At 44.1% G+C, this 22,755-nt stretch overlaps 3 protein-coding genes across 4 annotated transcripts in view; 1 reads left to right on the plus strand and 2 right to left on the minus strand.

The window, feature by feature from the left end:
* Positions 1 to 22,755, minus strand: part of LOC130537297 (uncharacterized) — a 253,319-nt gene that overhangs the window by 84,483 nt on the left and 146,081 nt on the right. The window contains 1 exon segment of the mRNA XM_057053982.1: positions 13,422 to 13,523. Coding sequence (XP_056909962.1) covers positions 13,422 to 13,523 — 102 coding nt within the window.
* On the minus strand, positions 335 to 21,179 carry LOC130537285 (uncharacterized). Of its 2 annotated transcripts, none has more exons than XM_057053967.1 (3): positions 21,161 to 21,179; positions 3,249 to 6,577; positions 335 to 2,221 (listed from the first exon to the last, which is right to left on the minus strand). In XM_057053967.1, the coding sequence occupies exons 2-3, from the start codon at positions 5,317 to 5,319 to the stop codon at positions 2,172 to 2,174; spliced, it is 2,121 nt and encodes a 706-aa protein (XP_056909947.1). In that variant the 5' UTR covers positions 5,320 to 6,577; positions 21,161 to 21,179; the 3' UTR covers positions 335 to 2,171. The 2 variants fall into 2 exon arrangements, with proteins under 2 accessions (XP_056909947.1, XP_056909948.1); XM_057053968.1 differs by having other exon boundaries at positions 335 to 2,125; positions 3,210 to 6,577.
* Positions 18,604 to 20,124, plus strand: LOC130537294 (acetylcholine receptor subunit delta-like). Its single transcript, XM_057053980.1, has 2 exons — positions 18,604 to 18,791; positions 19,260 to 20,124. The coding sequence occupies exons 1-2, from the start codon at positions 18,684 to 18,686 to the stop codon at positions 19,527 to 19,529; spliced, it is 378 nt and encodes a 125-aa protein (XP_056909960.1). The 5' UTR covers positions 18,604 to 18,683; the 3' UTR covers positions 19,530 to 20,124.

Below are 22,755 nucleotides of genomic sequence, written 5' to 3' on the forward strand. Positions count from 1 at the left end.
TCTAGTTTTCCTTCTGATCTTTAAAAGACAGGAAGAACTATTTTTGATTGGTCTGAATGTTTGGGTGGTTTTGTGGCCAGCCTAAAATAAAACAAGACAAATCTACAACTGATACTTCCTTTCTAGTCATTGATGACCATCCTCACATGGGACAGATTTCCACAATCAATTTAATACTGCAAATCTGTCCTGTGTGGTCTTTTTTCTGAGAACTGTAACACTACGTTTATAACAAAGATCAAACATGTAAACATTTATTGTCTAATGTTGGATCGCAATACCTCCTGTATGTAGCTGCCGATCCGCGTGTTCGTTGAATGAAGACTTCGAGAAGTAAAGTACCAATTTCAAAATGTATTTGACAATAGAACCAATTCCAGACACAAATATTACAGAGCTCCGGGCCAGTTCATAACCCTAGCAACAACAAAGTTAATTGTCAGGGCACGAAGTCTGACAACCTAACTATCCCTTGGCCCAGTCCTTTATAGTCACACACATGCAAATTCACAATGTCCATGCAATCCAATCCAGATCCCCCGCTGGGATGACCTCGTCCTCTTCTTCCAGCCTCCTTTGGTGTTGATACAGTCCTTCTTTTCCATTGCTTTCCCAGGTGGCCAGATCCCATTCTTCATGCAAATGTGATCATCATCAACCCCCCTGATATCCTGTTTACAATGAGTGTTTGGCACCCCCTGCCTGACTGGCTCCTAAGATAACAGTAGAACAAACAACAATCCTGCAAATGTCTCTGTTCTTTATTTCATTTGCTAATGAGTCTACCTTGCCTAACTTCTAAGAGAAGACAGAAACATATGGTGAAACACATAACAAGATAAAGACAATTCTCAACAATCCCCCTTTTGGCCTAGCCTAAGCTAGGCCAATACAAACAATTCATTGACAACTCCTCTTGATGTAATGAAGAATAATAGACGTTTAATCATGGTGCCATCGTCTTTAGATGTTCCTCGATCCGTCCAAGCGTTCTCTGTGAATTACCTGCTGGGGTACATTGATTCCAATAATACCAGTGTTAGGGTTAATGTGTTAGGGTGTTAGTATGTTAGGGTTAGGGTTAACATGTAATGTTCGCTCTGCAACTTCAAAGTGGCCCGTCCACCTGTGCTCTGACCACTTTTACTTGATGACTCTCAGAAGAACCCACTCAGCTGTGTGTGGAATTCCTGGATCCTTACTGACTGGTTACAGAGGTTGCCTGTTGGGAGAAAACTGAGAGAGTCGTTTTTAGTTGAACAAAATAAAATCTACATTTCATAAAAGTGCTGGGCTGGCCTATGGATTGTAAATCTCTATTCTTAAAATAAGTTCCATTGTCAAATCTAATTTGTTTGGGGAAACCATGTGCCGGATTAATCAAAAATTTAATAACGCTTTTTGCATCTTCTATTTTTACGGGAACCGCCTCTGGCCAGCCAGTGTATGCATCCACTGCGACCAAGAGGTATCGGAACCTATTGACCCTATCTAACATATCAGTGAAATCTATAATTATTTCTTGCCCTGCCATGGGGCAACTGGAAACTTTCCCTCATGTGGTCGAATTGTTAATTTTACGTTAAAGCGTGTACATATTTAACCTTCTCTGATATAATTCATGGTTTCCCGCCGTGTGTCAGGCCGTGGGCCTCTTCCAGAACGGCATCTAACAGACCGGGCGGGAGAACAGGTCTGCCGTCTGGGCCCGCCAAATTCCTTCAACTTTCACAGCCCCCCTTTTCCTTCCAAACTGTTTTTTCATGTGGAGAAGCTTCTTCTTGATCACAACCTATTCTTTCCCTGTCGTATCTTGGAAGAATTTCCTGAACCGTTTTCTCTGCCATCAACAAACTGAAACTTTGTTTATAACCTGCTGCCTTCCTTGCTGCCTGATCTGCCGCCTCCTTACCTCTTCCCTCCAGAGAGTTCTCTATGCTGTGACCTTTGCACTTTACGACTGCGACCTCCGCTGGTTCCATGAGTGCCTGTGTCAGTTGCCTCATCTCTACTTCATGTTTTATAGGTGAGCCTGATGCTGTGTTAAACCCTGCCATATTTATCCCTTCATGTGTGTGTGTGTTATGTGTGGTGCAGTTAAACTCTTGTCCATCCTGGTCTGTCTAAGTGAGGTCATGGTGAATGCTGCTGAGCTGACCAGTGATACCACGCTATGTGTTGTAAGTACCGTCAGAGCATGACCCATCACTAAATGTGCTGTCTTCTGTAAAAGTTTTGCTACCCCTGCTACATGCCTTACACATGGTGGCTGCCTGTTCTCAATGGCGTCCAGTATTATGCTTGCATCCATTAATACTTTCCTGTCACCCCCTTTTTTCTGAAAGAGAACACCATTTGCTGTATGTTCTCCTTCAGAAACATCCAAAAAGAAAGTATCTTTATAATCTGGAACTGCCAAATGTGCAGCTGTGCTGAATGCCTGTTTAAGTACAATGAATGCTTTCTCTCCCTCAGTTGTCCATGTTAACCGGGCCGTCAAATCACGCATTCCCTGTTCATTCACCATTGTACGTAGGGGTGTAGACTTTTCTGAAAATGCAGGAATAAAATGTCTACTATAGGTCGCGAGACCCAGAAATGACAACATTTCCTTTACAGTCTCTCATACCACTCATTCTGTTCAGCAGTAAGGTCAACCTGTGCAGCCACACCTTCAGGCCCAACACACAAACACGGTGATGTAATCATCCAGAAATTTCCTTATAACTTTTCTCTAAACGCATCCTGATAGACCTCATTATTCCCACGGTCGTAAAATAGGGTGACATGATAGGGATCAACTGGCGGGGCAAAGGGACTTAGCATCGACAACCAGGGCCTCCAGCTCTGAAACAATGCCACAACCCCGACACCAGGTGAGGTCTCTGACCCAATAAATATCCGCCCACACCCCGTTCTGGAGAGGGTGTCGGACTCATCAGCATTTGTCCCTTCACACCTTGGTGTGAAATACAGCAGTTCAGTTTCAGTCCATTAGGAAATTGCACCACCAGACCTTTGTCTCCACACAGAATAGCTGCTCCTGTCCTCACAAGGAGATCTCGTCCCAACAGGTTGATAGGGCCATGTTGTGAAATGACAAAGGGTGCAACACAGTCTGTCCGGCAAAACGAGTCACTAATGGCCCAGAAAACGGTAGTCTCTCTGGTCTCCCTGAGAACCCCACAAGCTCGATGGTGTCAGATGAGATCGGCTCCGGTGATAAATTCCATGAGATGGTGGAACACTGCCTGGTAACTCCGGGTAGTTGCGATATGGACAGTCCCTTTGCCAATGACCATACCCTTTGCAGGCGTGACACTGATCTCGGCCTAAGTACCCGCCTATCAAGCCGTATCCCTGCCCGCCATGTCTCCCACACATGCCTCCCCTTGGACTGACCCAATACGGGTTTATCAGAGCAAAATCTTGTTGCGGACCTAACGGATCTGGCTGCACCTGCCGAGAAAACTGCTGAACCATCTGTTTCTCTTCCTTTTGTTTATCATTTAGCTTTTTCAGTGCTTCATCTAACTGCATTTTTAGGAGCTGTTCCTGCGCTGTCATCACCTCCGCTTTCTTTCCCTGTTGTTTAGCTTTAAATGTGTTAATGTGGTGTGAGAGATGTCTCTCCCAGACTTCCGCTGTGCTACCTGGGAGGTCAGGATTTCCTTCCATAGCTTCTTTTACTGATTGTGGAAGTCCTAAAATTATTGCCTGACGGAATAAAGTGGTATGCAAATTATCTGAGCCAGGATGGCACCCTGTGGCACACATCCATTCCTCTTTACACCTCGTAAGGAACCCATGTGCCGACTCACTTTCCTCCCACTTAAATCTTAGATTCTGCATTGCTCCTGGAGATATTGGAAATACCTGTCTCATAGCTGTACCAACCCTGGTTGCACAAGGCCCAAAACGTGCAGCATTAGGTCTATCTTTAATGCCTGCTGCTACCTCAACTTTATCCAAATCCCAGAGAGAGACTTGTCTCCCTAGAATTCCTCTAAAGTCTCCCATCGCCAGCTGCATGCTCTGTGTTAAACTAAAAAGTCTGGACATCCACTTGCCGCCTCCCTCTGCGGGTGGGGGCATCTTATCCACTAAACAATTGATGTCTGTAATTGCAAATGGAACATATACCGGTTCCTGTCCTCCTCTTTTCTGTATCAGAGGGGCCTGTAGCTGCGGCATTCCTGAAACGGGCCCCTTACTCTGCGTGTGTATTTGACCCACCTCCTCATTATTTATGGCCCCTGTCAACGGTTCACCTCTATACTCACACTCACTCTCTTCCCATAATTCTAATTCACAATTCCCCATACTTGAACCCTGATCCTTTTCATATAATTCTGTCTGAGGATGAACATGCTCCTGATGCTCCAATTCCCCAATAAATGTAGCCGGAAGTTTGAAGGTGTCTGTCTTATTCTCACTCTCCTCTTTATCACTGCCATAAATCAATCTTGCCTTCTCCTCCCTGCGCTCAGCCCTGGCAAATCCTCCTGAGGGATCAACTCTTTTCGCTTGTTTTATATGATTGCTAAGTGTTTTAAAGATATTTAATGTAGATTTTTGACTGTCCTGTTTTTTAAATATAGTTTGTTGGGAGATTTTAGGGCGAACCACCTGAACTTCCTCTCTAAATTCATTTTTTCCTAACTTATCTCCAACCTCTTTCTGTCTCTGTTTGATCCTTCTAACCTGTCTCCAAAGTTCACACACTGTCTCACGTAACTCCTGCAGTTCTTCATCTCTGTCCACATCTAACTGACCACTGTTAATAGTCAAAATTGGCAATTGATATGGGGGTGGGGAAGAGGTAGTAGGTAATGATGGGTAAAGAGTGGTGTTAAGTGTCAATGTCTGATTTAAATCTTCTAATGGAGGCTTCTCGACATTAGGCACTCGTGTGACCCTCCCAGATCTGAAATAGTGCACCGCTGCACATGCCACAGCCACAACATGTATCCTTCGACGCCTATCTTCTAACTCCTTACCCTGTTTTTGCCATGATTTCCCTGCTATAAAACCTAATTTTGGATTATCCAGATGATCCTGTAACATAGTATGAATTTCTGACTCCCAGTTAAACAATGCATCAGCTAAATTAACCTTCACCTCTGGTGAGGGAAGAATCTTCTGCTTTTGAGCTTCCTTCCACAACTTTTTTATTGCATCCAATTCTCTTTCCCTCTCCTCTTCTTTCATGCCGCTCACCACCTGATCAAGAGTCCACTTCCACTGTTCTTCCACAGACCGAGGATAGGGAGAACATTCTCCCTGATCCCTACACGCTTTTCCACAATCCAGTTCCATCTTTAACTATGCTCCCAAGTGAGATTGAATGTGAATGACTCCAACGGTCAACTCAATGCCTCAGTGAAACAAGCTTCTAGATCAAACGTCTTTGATCCGGTTCCACTCTGGGGGTTAATTCCCAAAGACAAAGAGCCTTTTAATTCACGTTCACTCTGGCACTTTTCCAACCCACACAAAAACACAAATCTCGGACGTCGGGAGTGTCCGTCCCGTCAACCGAGTCCCAACCCAAATCTTTATGATATACAGTGCACTGCATACAGCAATACAGCACTGTACTAGTTACGGTTTACTCTAACCGTCTATTCCCTGTTTTCTCAACAGTACTTCCGGACTCTAACCGTAATTCCTAACGGACTCTAACCGTAATTCTTAACGGACTCTAACCGTAATTCTTAACGGACTCTAACCGTACTTATTTACGGACTCTAACCGTACTTATTTCAGTCGTTTCAATATTTGTATCTGGAATTTATAACTAGGACACTTCAATTGACAGTGACGACAAATTTTTGGAAATTGCCAATATGCAGAGCTTGATTAAACAGGTGTCTGCTTACCTTTATTAGGGATCCCTTTGTCGTCAGTTGTCCTCCGAAGTGACCGTTGTTGAATTCTCTGCCTCAGATGACTTCTCTCTTCATCACGTCGGGGTCACCAAATTGTTGGATCGCAATACCTCCTGTATGTAGCTGCCGATCCGCGTGTTCGTTGAATGAAGACTTCGAGAAGTAAAGTACCAATTTCAAAATGTATTTGACAATAGAACCAATTCCAGACACAAATATTACAGAGCTCCGGGCCAGTTCATAACCCTAGCAACAACAGAGTTAATTGTCAGGGCACGAAGTCTGACAACCTAACTATCCCTTGGCCCAGTCCTTTATAGTCACACACATGCAAATTCACAATGTCCATGCAATCCAATCCAGATCCCCCGCTGGGATGACCTCGTCCTCTTCTTCCAGCCTCCTTTGGTGTTGATACAGTCCTTCTTTTCCATTGCTTTCCCAGGTGGCCAGATCCCATTCTTCATGCAAATGTGATCATCATCAACCCCCCTGATATCCTGTTTACAATGAGTGTTTGGCACCCCCTGCCTGACTGGCTCCTAAGATAACAGTAGAACAAACAACAATCCTGCAAATGTCTCTGTTCTTTATTTCATTTGCTAATGAGTCTACCTTGCCTAACTTCTAAGAGAAGACAGAAACATATGGTGAAACACATAACAAGATAAAGACAATTCTCAACACTAACTAGTTACACCTGGGAAAGTACTGGATCATCTCTGACTGACCTGAGAGTCTCCAGCTCACAGAGAGGATCCTGGAGAAAACCACAGAGCAGCTTCACCGCTGGATCCTTCAGCTTGGTCTCAACCAGGTCCAGAACCCTCAGATGGGAGGGATTGGACCTCAGCGCCGAGGCCAGAGAGTCACAGCTGATCTCTGATAAACTGCAGCCACTCAGTCTGGATAAGGAATCATGGCAAGAAATGATCTCTTATTGGAGGAAAAGTCATATTACACTTGCTCAAAATCATTATTTCATTTTATTTCATTATTTAATCAGGGCCCCTTGGAGTCAAGAGAGCTCTGCCCCCCCACTGATAAACTGGGATATTACAGCAACAACATAGTTAAAAAGTATCTATAAAATTGACTTTCAATGGCTCATTTCAATTCATTCTAAACTTCTCTTCTCCAAAAGTCAATGGAGTTTATCTTTAAGCCTTTCATTGTTTAGATTAGATTAGATTAGATTCAACTTTATTGTCATTACACATGTCACAAGTACAAGGCAACGAAATGCAGTTAGCATCTAACCAGAAGTGCTTACGTAGCGAATAAAACTGTGATGGGTATATACAATATATACACACAATGATATATGTTTATGACATCAATCTATATGATTGTATTTACAGAGTTCAGATATGTAAAGGGTATATAAAAGTCTTTGCAACCAAGATAAATATATATACAGGCTGTAACTATGGTGCTGAATTTCCTACAGGATCAATAGAGGCTATTTATGCAGTTTTTAACTATGTGTATGTTTTAACTATACAATAATGATAAAATATGGTAAAAATGTGCAGAGTATGGAAAGCAGTGCAAATAACCGGATGTGGGTAGTGCAAATAACAGATGTAAATAGTGCAATTATTGTAACAGATGTAGTCAGTGCAAATAGAGTGAATGTACAATCAGTCCAGACGGGGTTATTGTGCCTGAAGGGAGGTAAAGTGGGAGGGGTCGGAGTTCAGCAGGGAGACAGCAGTGGGGAAGAAGGTGTTTCTGAACCTGCTGGTTTTTTTCCGGAGTCTCCTGTAGCGCCTCCCAGAGGGCATGAGGGTAAACAGTCCATGCGCTGGGTGACAGGAGTCTTTAGAGACCTTCTTGGCCCTCCTGTGACAGCGCCTCCTGTATATGTCCTCAATGGCAGGAAGAGAAGCTCCAGCTATTTGCTGGGCTGTCTTCACCACCTTCTGCAGTGCCTTCCAATCTGAGGCAGAGCAGTTCCCGTACCAGACCGTAACGCAGCTGGTAAGGATGCTCTCGATGGTGCAGCGATAGAAGTTCACCAGGATGTCTGAAGAGAGGTGGTGTTTCTTCAGAGTCCTCAGAAAGAAGAGACGCTGGTGAGGCTTCTTCACCAAACTGGAGCAGTTAGTCGTCCAGGTGAGGTCCTGTGAGAGGTGGACCCCCAGGAATTTGAAGCTGGACACACGCTCCACCACTGCTCCGTTGATGTGGATGGGTGGGTGGATGTCCGTCTTCCTCCTGGAGTCCAGGACAAGTTCTTTAGTTTTATTGGTGTTGAGCAGCAGATTGTTGTTGTGGCACCACGTAGCTAAACGGTCCACATCCTCCCTGTAAGCTGACTCATCGTTATCCTTGATCAATCACCGTGATGTCATCTGCGAACTTGATGATGGTGTTGGAACCATGTAGAGCTCTGCAGTCGTGGGTGAAAAGGGAGTAGAGGAATGGGCTCATCACACAGCCTTGTGGTACTCCGGTGTTTACAGTGAGGGTAGGGGAGCAGTAATGATCTAACCGCACATGTTGTGGTCTATTGGTCAGAAAGTCCAATAACCAGTTGCAGATGGAGATGCTGATGCCCAGATCCCTTAGTTTGGTTATCAGCTTGGAGGGGATGACAGTGTTAAATGCTGAACTGAAGTCTATGAACAGCATTCGGGCGTATGTGTCTTTATTGTCCAGGTGTGAGAGGACAGAGTGCAGTGCTGTGGAGACTGCGTCTTCTGTGCTCCTGTTCTTACGATAGGCGTACTGATGGGGGTCCAGGGTTGGGGGGAGACAGGATTTGAGTTGTGCCAAGAAAAGCTGCTCTAAGCACTTTGTTATGATAGGAGTGAGTGCTACTGGACGATAGTCATTGAGACAAGCTGGGGTGGAATGCTTTGGTACTGGCACGATGGAGGAGGATTTGAAGCAGGTCGGCACAACTGCATGAGCCAGGGATAGATTGAATAAGTCCGTCAGGACCCCTGCTAACTCCGCAGCACAAGTTCTGAGCACGCGTCCAGGGATGCCATCGGGGCCCGCAGCTTTGCGTGGATTGATCCTGCTCAGTTCCGCTCTGACATCAGTGGTAGAGAAAGTTAAGGGTTGGTGGCCAGCAGTCAGCTCTACCTTGCTCGCTTGTTCATGGTTGTCCTTCTCAAACCGAGCATAGAAGTTGTTTAGCTCATTAAGGAAGGAGATGTCAGTTGAGGGGGGAGAGGCATTGATGGGCTTGTAGTTGCTGATGACCTGAATGCCCTGCCACATAGATCGGGGGTTGGAGTTGGAGAAGTGCCCTTCTACCTTCAGCTTGTAGTCGTGTTTGGCTTTTTTAATACCCCGCTTCAGGTTAGCTCTGGCTGTGCTGTAGGTTTGTGCATCCCCCGATCGGAATGTGATGTTACGGGCCTTCAGCAGGAGACGGACATCCCTATTCATCCAGGGCTTCTGATTAGGGTACATGGTGATCTGTTTCTGGGTGGTGACACTGTCTATGGAGGTGGAGATGTAGTCCAGTACAGATGAGGCCTAGCATTCGATGTCAATGTGAGAGTCACAGGTTGCCTTAGTGGCAAAAGTATTCCAGTCTGTGTGCTTGAACCGGTCCTGCAGCTCGGAGTCTGTCCCCTCAGGCCACACCTTTATTGTCCTCACTGTGGGTTCCACCCGTTGTGGTGAATACTTTGGGGAGAGAATGAGAGAGAGGTGGTCTGACTGTCCAATGTGGGGGAGGGGTGTAGCTTTGTAAGCTCCAGCTATGTTGGAATAAACATGGTCCAATGTTCTGTCTCCTCTAGTGTGGCAAGAGACATGTTGATAAAATCTGGGGAGGACTGTCTTCAAATTTGCGTGGTTGAAGGCCCCCGCAACAATAAAAGTTTAGTTGTTATCTCGAAGATAAAAGAAAGCTGACCTGAGAGTCTTCAGCTCACAGAGAGGATCCTGCAGAAAACCACAGAGCAGCTTCACTGCTGGATCCTTCAGCTCGGTCTCAACCAGGTCCAGAACCCTCAGATGGGAGGGATTGGACCTCAGCGCCGAGGCCAGAGAGTCACAACTGATCTCTGATAAACTGCTGTGTGACAGCCTGGAAAAGGAATAAATGGGGCAAATAAAAACACATTTCTAAATCTGAAAATGAAGAGAAAAGCAGAAAATGTAAAGAAATTTAGAAAAGACCAACAGAGGCCTCCTGACCTGAGCGTCTCCAGTCTGCAGTTTGGATGCATCATTGCAGAAGACAGTAACTTTACGTCGGTATCTGCCAGGTTTTGGTTCCAGCTTAAGATCAGCTCCCGTACATGAGAAGGGTTTGACGTCATTGCTGAGGCCACAACTTCACATTGACACTTTGAAAGAACAACACCAGGCAGTCTGTTGTGTATGAAACAAAAATAGTGAGTCAAACTTTGGGATTTCTCATCAACTTATCTGAGAATCTACCTCAACACAAATGTAGCTCATTTCCTGGAAAAGCTCAATTCAACACCGTAGAGCAACAGTTTGAACGACCATCAGATCTGAAATGCAACTGAATTATTCTCAACATTTGTCTTATTTTAGAACAGCTCATAATTACTCAATATTTAAAATGATTGTAGCAAATGGTTTAAAGAAACGTGCATCTTTTTATCTGTCTATCGGCTCTTTGGATATTTTGCATTTCATCCAATTTGTACGATGGTGCGTCAAGTCTTAATTCAGCGATCGATCGATGACATCAGAGTCTCTGGTTGCATCGATTGCCCTCAGCTTCTGTTATATCTGCCTGTTTCCCTTCAAATCATTTTCACTGCACCTTTTGTTGCTAGTGATGAAGTTGCCACCTAACGGGTGTGGAAAGGCTCAAACAACTTTGTGGGTCACATAAAGGCTCCAAACGGAACCGCCACAAAGACCTAAAACACCCATTTAAACCAACGAGGCCGGCTGTTTTTACGTTGAACAAATGAAGCAAAATAGTCACGTGTCATTAGTTAAAATGTGTTTTTCTGTCGTTAGAATACGATGTATACAAACAAACAAAAGTGATTTAATGACATGACAGTAATTTCATGATAGTCAGTTAACTTGTGGCTCCTATTATTCCTGCCTTATGTTGGTTTGTCTGGATTGACCTTTGAACTTATATCCAGGCAGTGTTGAACATTTCTGGATGAATTGTTGTTGTTTTTAATTTATGGACGCTGCAATGGAGATAAAGAATTGAAGGAATGACCACTGGAGGGGGTATTGCTACCTGACATGATCCACTCGCTTGATTTAAACGCCGATGTCCGGCCCCAAAAATCTTTACTTACACGACCTTCCTGCAGTTCCTCACAGCTGGAATCAGGCGACGTCGTCCCTCATCTGAGGTGATGTACAGGTGAAGGTTCAGCTCATCCAGAACCTCCTCTGACATCTGCAGCAGGTAGGCCAGAGCTGAACAGTGGATCTCTGACAGTATCCTCTCTGATTTCCTCCCTGACTTCAGGAACTCTTGGATCTCCTGATGGACTGACTGATCCTTCATCTCCATCAGACAGTGGTAGATGTTGATGCTTCTGTCTGGGGAGATTTCATCACTGTTCTCCTCCTTCAGGTTGTTGAGGACCTTCTGGATGGTTTCTGGGTGGCTGTTCCTCTGATCCAACAGTCCACCCAAGATCCTCTGATTGGACTCCAGAGAGAGACCATGAAGGAAGCGAACAAACAAGTCCAGGTGGCCATTTTCACTTTTGAGAGATTTCATTAGTGCTCTCATGAGGAAGCCATCAAGAGATGTGACTGGTTCAGAATATTCTAGGAACTGACGTATAACCACTGTGTCTTGCCTTGTGTAACAGTGGAACATGTAGACGGCAGCCAGAAACTCCTGAACGCTCAGATGAACAAAGCAGTAGACTGATTTCTGGAAGATCACACTCTCTCTATTGAAGATCTCTGTACAAACTCCTGAGTACACCGACACCTCGGAGACGTCCAGTCCACATCGCTCCAGGTCTTCTGAGTAGAACATGATGTTTCCTTTCTCCAGATGTTCAAACGCCAGCTGACCCAACTTCAGAAGGAGTTCTTTGTCAGCCTCAGTCAGTTCCTCTGGTCTCTGCTCTCCTCCATACTTCTGCTTCTTCCTCTTTATCTGAACCCTCAGGAAGTGTGAGTAGAGGTCAGTCAGGGTTTGGGGCAGCTCTCCTCTCTGGTCTCTGGTCATCATGTCCTCCAGAACTATAGCAGCGATCCAGCAGAAAACTGGGATCAGACACATGATGTGGAGGCTCCTGGAGGCCTTGATGTGTGAGATGATTCTCTTGGACCGATCTTCATCACTGAACCTCCTCCTGAAGTACTCCTCCTTCTGGGAGTCAGTGAAGCCTCGTACTTCTGTGATCCTGTCAACACACGAGGGAGGAATCTGATAGGCTGCTGCAGGTCTGGAGGTGATCCAGATGAGAGCTGAGGGAAGCAGGTTCCCCTGGATGAGGTTCACCAGGAGCACGCCAACTGACGATACTTGTGTGACATCAGAGATGACCTGATGGTTGTTGAAACCCAGTGAAAATCTGCTTTCATCCAGGCCATCAAAGATGAACAGAAGTTTCCAGACAGTCAGATCTTCTGCTCTGATCTTCTGTAATGTTGGATGGAAAACATGAAGCAGTGAGAGAAGACTGTGCTGCTCATCTCTGATCAAGTTCAGCTCCCTGCATGAGAGCGGAAGCACCAGACTGATGTCTTGGTTCTCCAAACCTTCTGCCCAGTCCAGACTGAACTTCTGCACTGAGAAGGTTTTTCCAACGCCGGCGACACCGTTGGTCAGAACCACTCTGATGTGTCTCTGTTGCTCAGATAAGACTTTGAAGATGTCCTGGCACTTGATTGGAGTGTCCTGGATGTTCTTCTTGGAGGTTCTCTCAAGCTGTCTCACCTCATGTTGTGTGTCCACCTCCTCACTTTGTCCCTCAGTGATGTAGAGCTCAGTGTAGATCTTGTTCAGCAGGGTTCCACTTCCTGCTTCATGAGTTCCTTCAGTCACATGTTCACATCTTCTCTTCAGACTCATCTTATGACCTTCTATCACCTCCTGCAGATCACTTCCTGAACATAAGTAAACCAATGATTTCCATCTATAATAAATCATCAACACAACTCCAAATTCATGACATCACAAATTAAATCTCATATTGAACAGTTTTACTTTGTTTGGGCTTCATTTCAGCATCTCCAGATCTGCTTCCAGATTGTGAACAAGAGGACTCTCCTGGTGGAGCTGCCTGGTCCCAGTTTGATAGGATGTGCTCCCCCCTCTCACTATGAAACACATCTCTATTAGTCCTTTGATTTATAGGATGAAAGAACCTGATCAAGACTCAATATTGTTCCAGCATTTATGTCTGAATTCATCTTTCAGTTTAAACCTGATTCTTGTTTCTAATCAACAATATTCACATTAAGTCTGTAACTATATGACTGTCTGAGGTTTAAGTGTTAAACATCTCCAATAATAAACTCACAACCTGCTGCTGTTAATGTGACTAACAGCTGCCACACAAACACATCATCACGCTTTAGTTTTCTTACATTTTGTCTGAACTTCTGAAGTTTATTCCTTTATCTTTGGACCGGTCACTCTTCAGGGACACACAGCTGGGCACTGTGGACTCTGCTCTGTCCTCGTCCATCCTGAGGAAACATCAGAAATAGTGATGAGACTGTGATGAAGGTAAATAATCTGTAGAGGCTGGAGTTAAATAATCCCAATTCACTGCATTTTTATCAAACAGGAACATTTCTAATCCATTCTGGATAACAACTGAATCAATAAATCAATGATGTCTCTGTATCATTTTCATGTTTTCAGAGTTTAAGCTGCTTTTTTTAACTGTTCCCTGCAGTGAGAAAAGAACTGGCACCTTTTCCAGCCCCTCATCCTGCAGCACTGAATGTGCTCTAAAGTTCTTTCCAGAGCAAACGTCTCTGCACTTGCAGCAACATGTTGTAGTCATGGATCCGTGAGGAGAACCGGATACAGGAAACGCCCCCACTTTGATCCCAAAACCCAACTGGTGGCCAACGGTGGTCCGGCAACGACGGGGACGCTGGTCCATCGGGCCCACAACACTGGTTTTCCACAGGCCAACATGGTGAAAGGACTGTCTTCAGCTCAGCCACTAAATTATCTGGTGCTACATAAACATACTAGTCAGGACTTTTTAACTTCCCTCCTTTGTTCCCCTCTTCAATTATTTCTATGATCCAAGTCCTCAAAGATCACTGCTCTATTTAAAATAGATGAAAGAAATGACACCCACTCCTGCATTTCTTTCACTGTGGTTCCACAACATAGAACAATAAACCACTGGGAGAAGACGTGCAACATGAACCCAAAATCCTGTTGGTGTCCTGTGATCCTGTGTGGATTTAGTTATTTAGTTTATTGTCTTAATTGGTACGGCTGAGAGATGCTAACTTGCACACGATTAGATGTTGTTTGACAGGTAATATCAAAACATCCAGCTGAGACCTGGACTGTTGAACAACTCTAATAACTCTAAGAGCTTTTCACCTGTCACAAAAACATTTTAAAATGTTGTTAATACCTGTTAAGACTCTCTAACAACGGTAACAGCATAATACTCACTTTACACTCACCTTGTCACAGAATACTTTCACTTTTAAAACCTAATCAGCAGCTTTATGGCGTATATATTACTACCATTAAAGCGTTCTGGGAGGGTTTAAAGTTCTTTTAGGATCAGTAGCAAAGAGCAGAAACATAAACTGAACTTCACTTAGAAAGACTATTCAACTATAACTAAAGCCAGACTATAAGAAAGTTAAATAAGACCAATTCATTTATAATGTATAACGATGTTTTGTGCTAAAACTAAATATGAAGTCTTGTTGAATTTTCTTAAGCCAAGAATTCTTCAGCTCTATGCAGCTCTTCAATAGTCACAAAAATGTTTTAAATCTTGATTTTATCTCCAAACACAACTGTCAATTCTTTTCAATAATGCTCTTCGTTTACTCACCTTGTCGGTCTTCAGTCTTCCTGCTCAGTCTGAACGGAAAACTTTTACCTTTCCTTTTTCCTCTGTTAATGAACAACTTTATGGCTGTTGATTTATATTCCACTACTATAAAAGCATTCTGGGAGGGTTCAAGATGAAAAGTTGTTTTGCTATTTTAATGCCCTAAATATGTTTTTGCATTTAAATTAAAACTGACTAACTTAGTTAAATAAATAAATTAGATTTATGATGCTTCACAGATTTAGAAAGACTTGTAAAAGCAGCATATTTCTGCAGCCCTGGAGTCCAGGAGGAGCAGCAGAGGTCAGAATGTGTCGGAGCGCGTTTAACTATTGTCTGCGGTTCCACGCGTGTCCACCCGGTGGCGGTAAAGCACCACATGATATTTCTCCTTTATGGAGCTTTAAATCTTCACCTGTCGCTCCCTTTAAGCTCTAAACTTTGCGGTTCTGTGTGTATTTTGTTGGTTTGAATATTTTTGATGAATTCTGATGACGACTGAAACTGTCAATGACCAATAGAAAGTTCGTCCATTTTTCTACTGCGTCACACATTTTCATTATTTGTCATTTTTGGGTCTAAACTGGGCCAGTTCTGTGAGCTGTTTTGCTTTTTCTGTGCACCAGATGTTCCAGGCAGGTTCCATCATCGGACACAGACGGAGACAGGTCACGTGACAACAGTCAGCCTTTAGTTCTTTATTACAGGAGGATCTGGTTTATATACAGACACGAATCTGCAAAATACTAAAAAGTTTATCAACCCAAAGTACTAAAAAGTCTACATCCACGCACACGCGTGTATTAAGTGTTTATACACACGTGTGCGCGTACGTGCACACTGTATATTGATCTAATAACTGTTAGTTTCTAAAACAGCAAAGTAGAGTCACTGAGGCACGGCTTCACCTCCTTTACACCGAGGTTTCCCTGAGCAGGTGTGATGAACTGTTGCAGAAGGAAAAGCATGGAACATGTTAATAACCGGACACAACAACACTCAGGTTTATTGTCTGACGGCATCAGTGTCTCTGGTTGCATCTGTCTGAGGAGCATTGTGAAACCAGGAGCAGTGTAAATGAGGGCGGGGGGGCAGTGAGTGGATGCTGCATTCATCAAACACACAATAGTCAGAAGAGAAGAAGGAAGAACAGAAGCCCGTGTTCCTCAGTGTTGGTGTGGACGCCTGTTTGGAGGAGCAGGAAGCAGGCTGGACTCTTCCAGCTGGCTTTAATGCCACTTCTCTTCTGAGAACCTCCCAGCAGCTTTCTCTTCACCATCTTTTTACGCTGAAGGTTTTTGATCATTTCAGGTCAGATGTTCTTGGACTGAGGTTAAACATGTTTGTTCTTGTGCTCGGAGCGAACCGACGATCCTCTAAAGTCAGGCATCCTAAAGGTGGATGTTTTCTGAGGCCTGGAGGCTTTAAAGTGGCGCTTTTACCCACTTGTCCTCGTTCTGTTGGAAACTTGATCCAAAAACCTTTTCTGGAGCTTCATGTTCTGCTTTTTTGAAGGAATGAAATGGTTTCATCAGCGCTGCCGGGGGCTGAGCAGGCTTCATAGATCTGAAGCTCTGAGATCCTTTAAAGATCTCCTGGAATCAGCAGATGGGGGTTTGATCAAAAACTGTAAGAATCAGTCAAGCTATCAAATCTTGACTCAGTCCAAGCGTGAACCAGTCCATCCAGAGCTGATTATGGCTCAGCCAGGAGGAAAGCACGGCCTGGGGGGGTTCATATGGAGCAGGCACACTCTGGCTCTATTGCTACTGAAAACAGCCCTTCAGCACAGCAGCCTGGAATACAGTTCTGGAGAACACCTGTTCCCAACAGAACCTGTTTAAAACGGGACCAGTAAAGATGCCCGGCGTGACCACGACCACGGGGACGGGGGGGGGAGAGACAGGCGGTAACGCCGCTGCCCACCGATTCACCTGGAAACAACAAAAACCCCAGCAGCTTGGACCCAATATGGCAGCGTGTTCCTCAGAAACGCTCCTCAAACTCTCCCCACAGCTTCATTGCTAAACAGGATTTGGGTTTTTTGTCCGTGCTAAATGGAAAGTGTTTGTCCTTTGGTGGTCCAACAGGACCACGATTTGGATGGATGGATGATTTGATGTTATTGAGAATAAAAACAGCTGAAAATGGAAGCGGAGATGTTTCAGAGCACCAGAGTTCAGAAAGAGTTTCTAATCAAACACCGCCTTTATCTTTCAAAATATGGTTTCAACCCCTTTAACATGATCAAATAGTCATAACAATGAACAAGTATCACGTGTCCCGTTATTTATACTTGAATTCGTTATGTTTAATATATTTCCGTGTGTGTACAACCACCTCCTCAGCAACGATGCCCAATTCAACGTGGCCTACTACTGCAACGTTCTGGTGGATTCAACAGGTCTCTGCTACTGGTCACCACCCGCCATCTTCAGATCGTCCTGCTCCATCAGCGTCAAATATTTCCCCTTTGACTGGCAGAACTGCACGCTCAAATTCACGTATGCACGGGCAGGATTTTTCATTGTTGTTTGAAACGCAGACAAACTCTGACATGATGTTTTAAACTGAGCTGAGTCAAGATTTTATAGAATCTAAACACATATGAGAGGAGAAAAAGGTGCAAAAATAAAATGCACGGTGCAGCTAAACTCTCCCAGTAGGAAAACAGGCTTTTTAAATTCTGAACTGCATTTCCCATGTTGCCTTGCAGCTCTCTAACGTACAATGCCAAAGAGATCAGGTTGCTCCTGAAGGAAGACATAGTCATTGAAACCAAGTGGACGGTTGAATGGATCATTATTGATCCTGCAAGCTTTACAGGTAACCAAGTAAAGATTCATTTCCATTTATTTTTATTTTTTACTGCATACAGTCCTGGAGCTTGTTGGGGACTTTCAGTGTACTGGATGCTGTTGATACATGCAGAGAAGTTGTTTTCCCCAGAGCCTGAGCCTTCAGACTGGCTGCAGCTCCAACCAGACTGACAGTCATAACTTCATCACTTGTGTCTGAACTCTGGCTTTGACCAACAGAGAATGGTGAGTGGGAGATCGTCCACCGACCCGCCAAGAGAAACACCTACAAACACATTCCCATGGAGAGCAACAAGCATCAGGACATCACCTTCTACCTGGTCATCAGACGCAAACCTCTCTTCTACGTGGTCAACATCATCATCATCCCCTGCGTGCTCATCTCCTTCCTGGCCTCGCTGGTCTACTACCTGCCCGCAGACAGTCAGTGCAGAGTCACAGAACGTACTGAAGCCAGCGTCAGGCAGATTAACAGTCTGGGACCTTTTCAGAATCACAACTACATGAACTGAGTTAACCTTCAGCAGCACCCAAAGAATCAGACATTATAGCTGAATATCACGTCAGCACGGGACAACACAGCTAATAAAGCAGCAAACATCGGTAGTGGGCGGAGCTGAGGGGCCGCCATTAATGGAGAAACATTAATTAGCTCCCCAACAGATTTTTGAATATATTTTATAAAGGATAATAAAAATGTTTGTGTGTGTGTGTAGGTGGTGAGAAGATGACACTGTCCATCTTGGTGCTGCTTGCTCAGTCTGTCTTCCTACTCTTGATCTCTCAAAGGCTCCAGAAACATCCACGTCCGTTCCTCTTATTGTGAAGTAGGTAAACGCACCATTTACTCCACATCACTTTAACTCTGAATCAGATATATTCTGCTTCTCCAAACTATATATACATTAGGGCTGCAGAACCAGGTGACAACCGGCTGAGATTTAAAAAATGGAAAACATCTGAGTGTGTTTGTGTGTTGAAGATATTTGATGTTCATCATGGTGGTGGTGACGGTGGTGGTGCTGAACTGTGTGGTCGTCCTCAACCTCCACTTCAGGACGCCGAGCACGCACGTCATGTCTGAGTGGACCAAACAGGTAAGACACACACATCCTGTTGTGCCTTTGTTGAACAGATGATCATCAGGATATATGAACATATGACTGAATAACATGAAAGAGGATATATGAACATATGATTTAATAACATATGAAAGAGGATATATGAACATGTGACTGAATAACATGAAAGAGGATATATGAACATATGACTTAATAACATATGAAAGAGGATATATGAACATGTGACTTAATAACATATGAAAGAGGATATATGAACATGTGACTGAATAACATATGAAAGAGGATATATGAACATGTGACTGAATAACATATGAAAGAGGATATATGAACCTATGACTTAATAACATATGAAAGAGGATATATGAACCTATGACTTAATAACATATGAAAGAGGATATATGAACATGTGGTTTTCCCACTAAAACACACACACATACACACATCAGTATCAGTGTTCCAAATCCTGTTTTCTTTTTCTGCCAGCTCTTCCTCCAGCGATTACCCCACATCTTGCGCATGTCCCGCCCTGCTGAGGCAGAGCCGTACTGGGATGGAGCGTTACCGTGGCGATCCAGCTCAGTGGGCTACATTGCCTCGGCTGAGGAGTACGACAGTGTGAAGTCCCGCAGTGAGCTGATGTTTGAGAAACAGTCTGGGAGACACGGACTGGTGACCCGAGTCACACACGCTGCCAGGACGTTTCCAGAAACATTTAAACACATGAGATATAGAAGCATCAGTAGCTTCATTTGAGTTCTGAGCTTTGGTGTCTGTGTGGAGCTGTGAAACCACAAGAAGAGGGAGGAGCCATCAGCTGTACGCAGAGATCAAGCCGGCTGTGGATGGAGCCACTACATCATTAAACACATGCGCAACAAGAACGACTACAATGAGCTCAGAGGGTTCAAACAGAGTCCTCAACCCAAAGTCTGATTTAAAAAGATCAAAAGTGGCGTAAATGTCTGGTCCTGACAGGAGAAGGATAACTGGAGCGGCATCGCTCGTACAGTAGACCCACTCTGCCTCTTCCTGGTTACCCCGGTGATGACCTTTGGCACCGTAATCATCTTTCTGAGGGGAATCTGTAACCAACCTCCTCATCTGCCCTTCAAAGGAGCCCCGCATGACTCCAGAGAGGAGAACCCACGCCTGCTGTGATGCTCACACACAGCCAGGGCTTTTTCCATCGCCATCGTTTCTCTGGGGGAAATGTTGCATTTCTTTATCTTGATAACAACAAATCTTTAGTTTGTTCTATAGGAGCTCCATATGTTTAGTGTCAAAGACTTCTTAGATTGTGTTCATTGCTGGCACATAAAGAAAAATGCTTTGATTTTACTAACGTGACACAAACCTATCTCAACACTGTTTTTTATATCCTCTATATTATTTTGCGTAGTCTGTGTAACTGTTGTGCTTTATTTCTGCTGGCTTCTTTAATGGGATGTAAACCAGCCTGACATAATACCAGTTGAGTGCTTTATTTTATGTTGCCAAAGGTTTAAAAACAGCCTGACAGAATAAGAAATTGTGAAAATTTAGAGGATGAATATTACCTGGTGGTATCTGATCTTGAATGGCAAATTTTTGAGTATTTTATAGGGAAGTGAAATAATGTTTGGACCTCTTATCAGGCAAAGAGAAAGTTGTTAAGAACTGCTCTAAAAACACCACCTCAGGGGGACTATATCCAAATCTCTCCCTTTACTGATGGGACGTTGAAACGTCAATACGTGGATTCATACATTTAGAACTGGACGTTGCACCAGAACTGGAAGCACGGACTGATACATTTTCAACGGCGGTCCTGCTTCAGCCCTCCGGGGTTTAATAACAAAATACGAAAAATACGGAAATTTTAATTTTGGAAACATTGTTGTCGGTTGTTCGACTTGCCGGCTTTCGCTAAATTGCTAAATACGCGCTAGCATGCATGTTTAAGCTATCGTAGTGGTATATTTTACCATGCCCGCGCCCTATAATCCGGAGCGCCTGATGTATGTGTTAAATACAGAAACAGCACCGTAACTGAGGCTGCACCTTTTAATACGGTGCGCCCTTTGGTCGCGAACATACGGTATATAGAACATAGGGCACGTTTGTGCGTGATATCACTCCGCGTCTGCACAACGACCACAACCTCCTATCTTTAGTATTGCTGCGCCAACTGGTGGTCTTTTGGGTTGAGGATCACGGTGATCTATATGTACCTATATGTAGCTATAGCGTCATTGGCCTCCACTCCAGCCACTCCTGGTAGTTCCTCAAAAACACTGAGTTTCTAGTGGATGCACAATCTGTGGAAGCCAACATCGAAACTTCTGAAGAGCCAAAGTTCTCGCAACAAAAATATAGTCCCCAATTAGGTTGTTTTGTTATCACACGACCCCGTCCCCATTATCTTAAGAGAATATAAAAGAATGAGTGGAGACAGAAGAGAGAATGAGACGTTTTTGGCGCGTGTCGCTCTTGATTTAGTGTTTATTTTTGCAGTAAACTTAAAGGAGGCCTTTTCCCTTTATGTTTGATTAAATTTAAGCTGATATTCCATTCTTGACATCTTTAAATTTACAGGATTCATGGGAGATTTATTTGGTCATTTTGCTTCTTTTTATTTCCTATTTCCCACATTTATTCATAGTTTTTATTAGATTGCAATAAATCCTATAACATTGAACAGACTGACTAAAGTCAAATGAGCTGCGGTTCCCACCGATAGCCGTCATTCTGATGGGTTTTTGCTGGCTGCAGCTGAAATATTCCAATGCTCCATGTCACAGAGACAGTAAATACTAAACCCTAAAGATTCTGAAGGCATGATGTAAAATAGTAACGTATAATACAGACATTTGAAGAGACAATTAAGAGAATGTTTCCATGCTTCTAAGAGTGGCCGAGGAGCCATTTAGAACTTTATAAAGATGCATTGTGTGATACCAGGAACTCATTTAACTTCAAGGCGAAGCTGCTTCTGCTTTGTCGACCATCGACTGATCTCCTGAAAGTCCACCAGCGCTTTTTAAAAACTGAATTCTTCATCTATGGAGGGAGTAGACGGCAGATGTTTCCACAGATGCTCTTCACCAGTGGTCAGTGAGTGATGCAGCAGATGAGCGGGAGTTGACTGGCTTCAACCAGCTACTGACCCAATGTCTCCAGCCCATAGTGTGGATTCTCTACGAGATCAGACAGCAGCTTCACTCCTGAATCCTGCAGCTGGTTCTGACTCAGGTCCAGTTTTCTGAGATGGGAGGGATTGGACCTCAGCGCCGAGGCCAGAGAGTCACAGCTGATCTCTGATAAGCTGCAGTACCTTAATCTAAATAAAGAAGGGAAACTTTTATAAGGTTATAAGTGAAACCAGTATTAATCTGAAAGGTTAATCAAAGGCATGATCTGTAAATATTTAATTTAGTTACAGGTTAAAAAATGATAGTAATATGTAATTACCACAATTCCAACCTCTCAGGTTTGCACTGTTCCAGAGGAGAATATATATTGTTCTGGCCCTCACTCTTCCCAGGTTCTCCACCTCTTTCCCTCCCATCTCATCATGGAGATCCATCTCACCTGTGGCTCATCTTTAAAGGCACAACCTGTCTTAGATGACTTCCTGTCTCCCTCACCATCTCCCTCCTCGTTGGCTGGTGTCTACCAGGCACCCTCACCTAGTTTTGTCTAATTTTGGTTACCATCTGTCGGCTTTTTCATTGTCCTTAAATCAATTTATCATGAATAAGTGGTCCCCGTGTGGCCCTCCCTCCTGAAGGAACTGGGCACAACACACACACTCAGAAAGTGTGAGGACCCTCGGATGGAATAATGGACATTTTTGAGAATGGTGTTTACCTCAGAGTTTCCAGTCGGCAGTTTGGATCCTGGAGAAAACCACAGAGCAGCTTCACTCCTGAATCCTGCAGATCGTTGTTGCTGAGGTCCAGTTCTCTGAGACGGGAGGGATTGGACCTCAGCGCCGAGG

The sequence above is a fragment of the Takifugu flavidus genome, chromosome 14 (assembly GCF_003711565.1).
Source record: "Takifugu flavidus isolate HTHZ2018 chromosome 14, ASM371156v2, whole genome shotgun sequence".
NCBI lineage: Eukaryota > Metazoa > Chordata > Actinopteri > Tetraodontiformes > Tetraodontidae > Takifugu > Takifugu flavidus.

Excerpts from the sequence above, each read along its gene's own strand:
- LOC130537285 (XM_057053967.1), bottom strand. The coding sequence starts at position 5,319 with ATGGAACTGGATTGTGGAAAAGCGTGTAGGGATCAGGGAGAATGTTCT. Across the intron at positions 2,222-3,248 it reads CTACCCGGAGTTACCAGGCA|ACAGCACATTTAGTGATGGG; the intron begins GTGTTCCACCAT and ends CTTTTACAGAAG.
- LOC130537294 (XM_057053980.1), top strand. The coding sequence starts at position 18,684 with ATGTTCATCATGGTGGTGGTGACGGTGGTGGTGCTGAACTGTGTGGTC. Across the intron at positions 18,792-19,259 it reads TGTCTGAGTGGACCAAACAG|CTCTTCCTCCAGCGATTACC; the intron begins GTAAGACACACA and ends TTTTTCTGCCAG.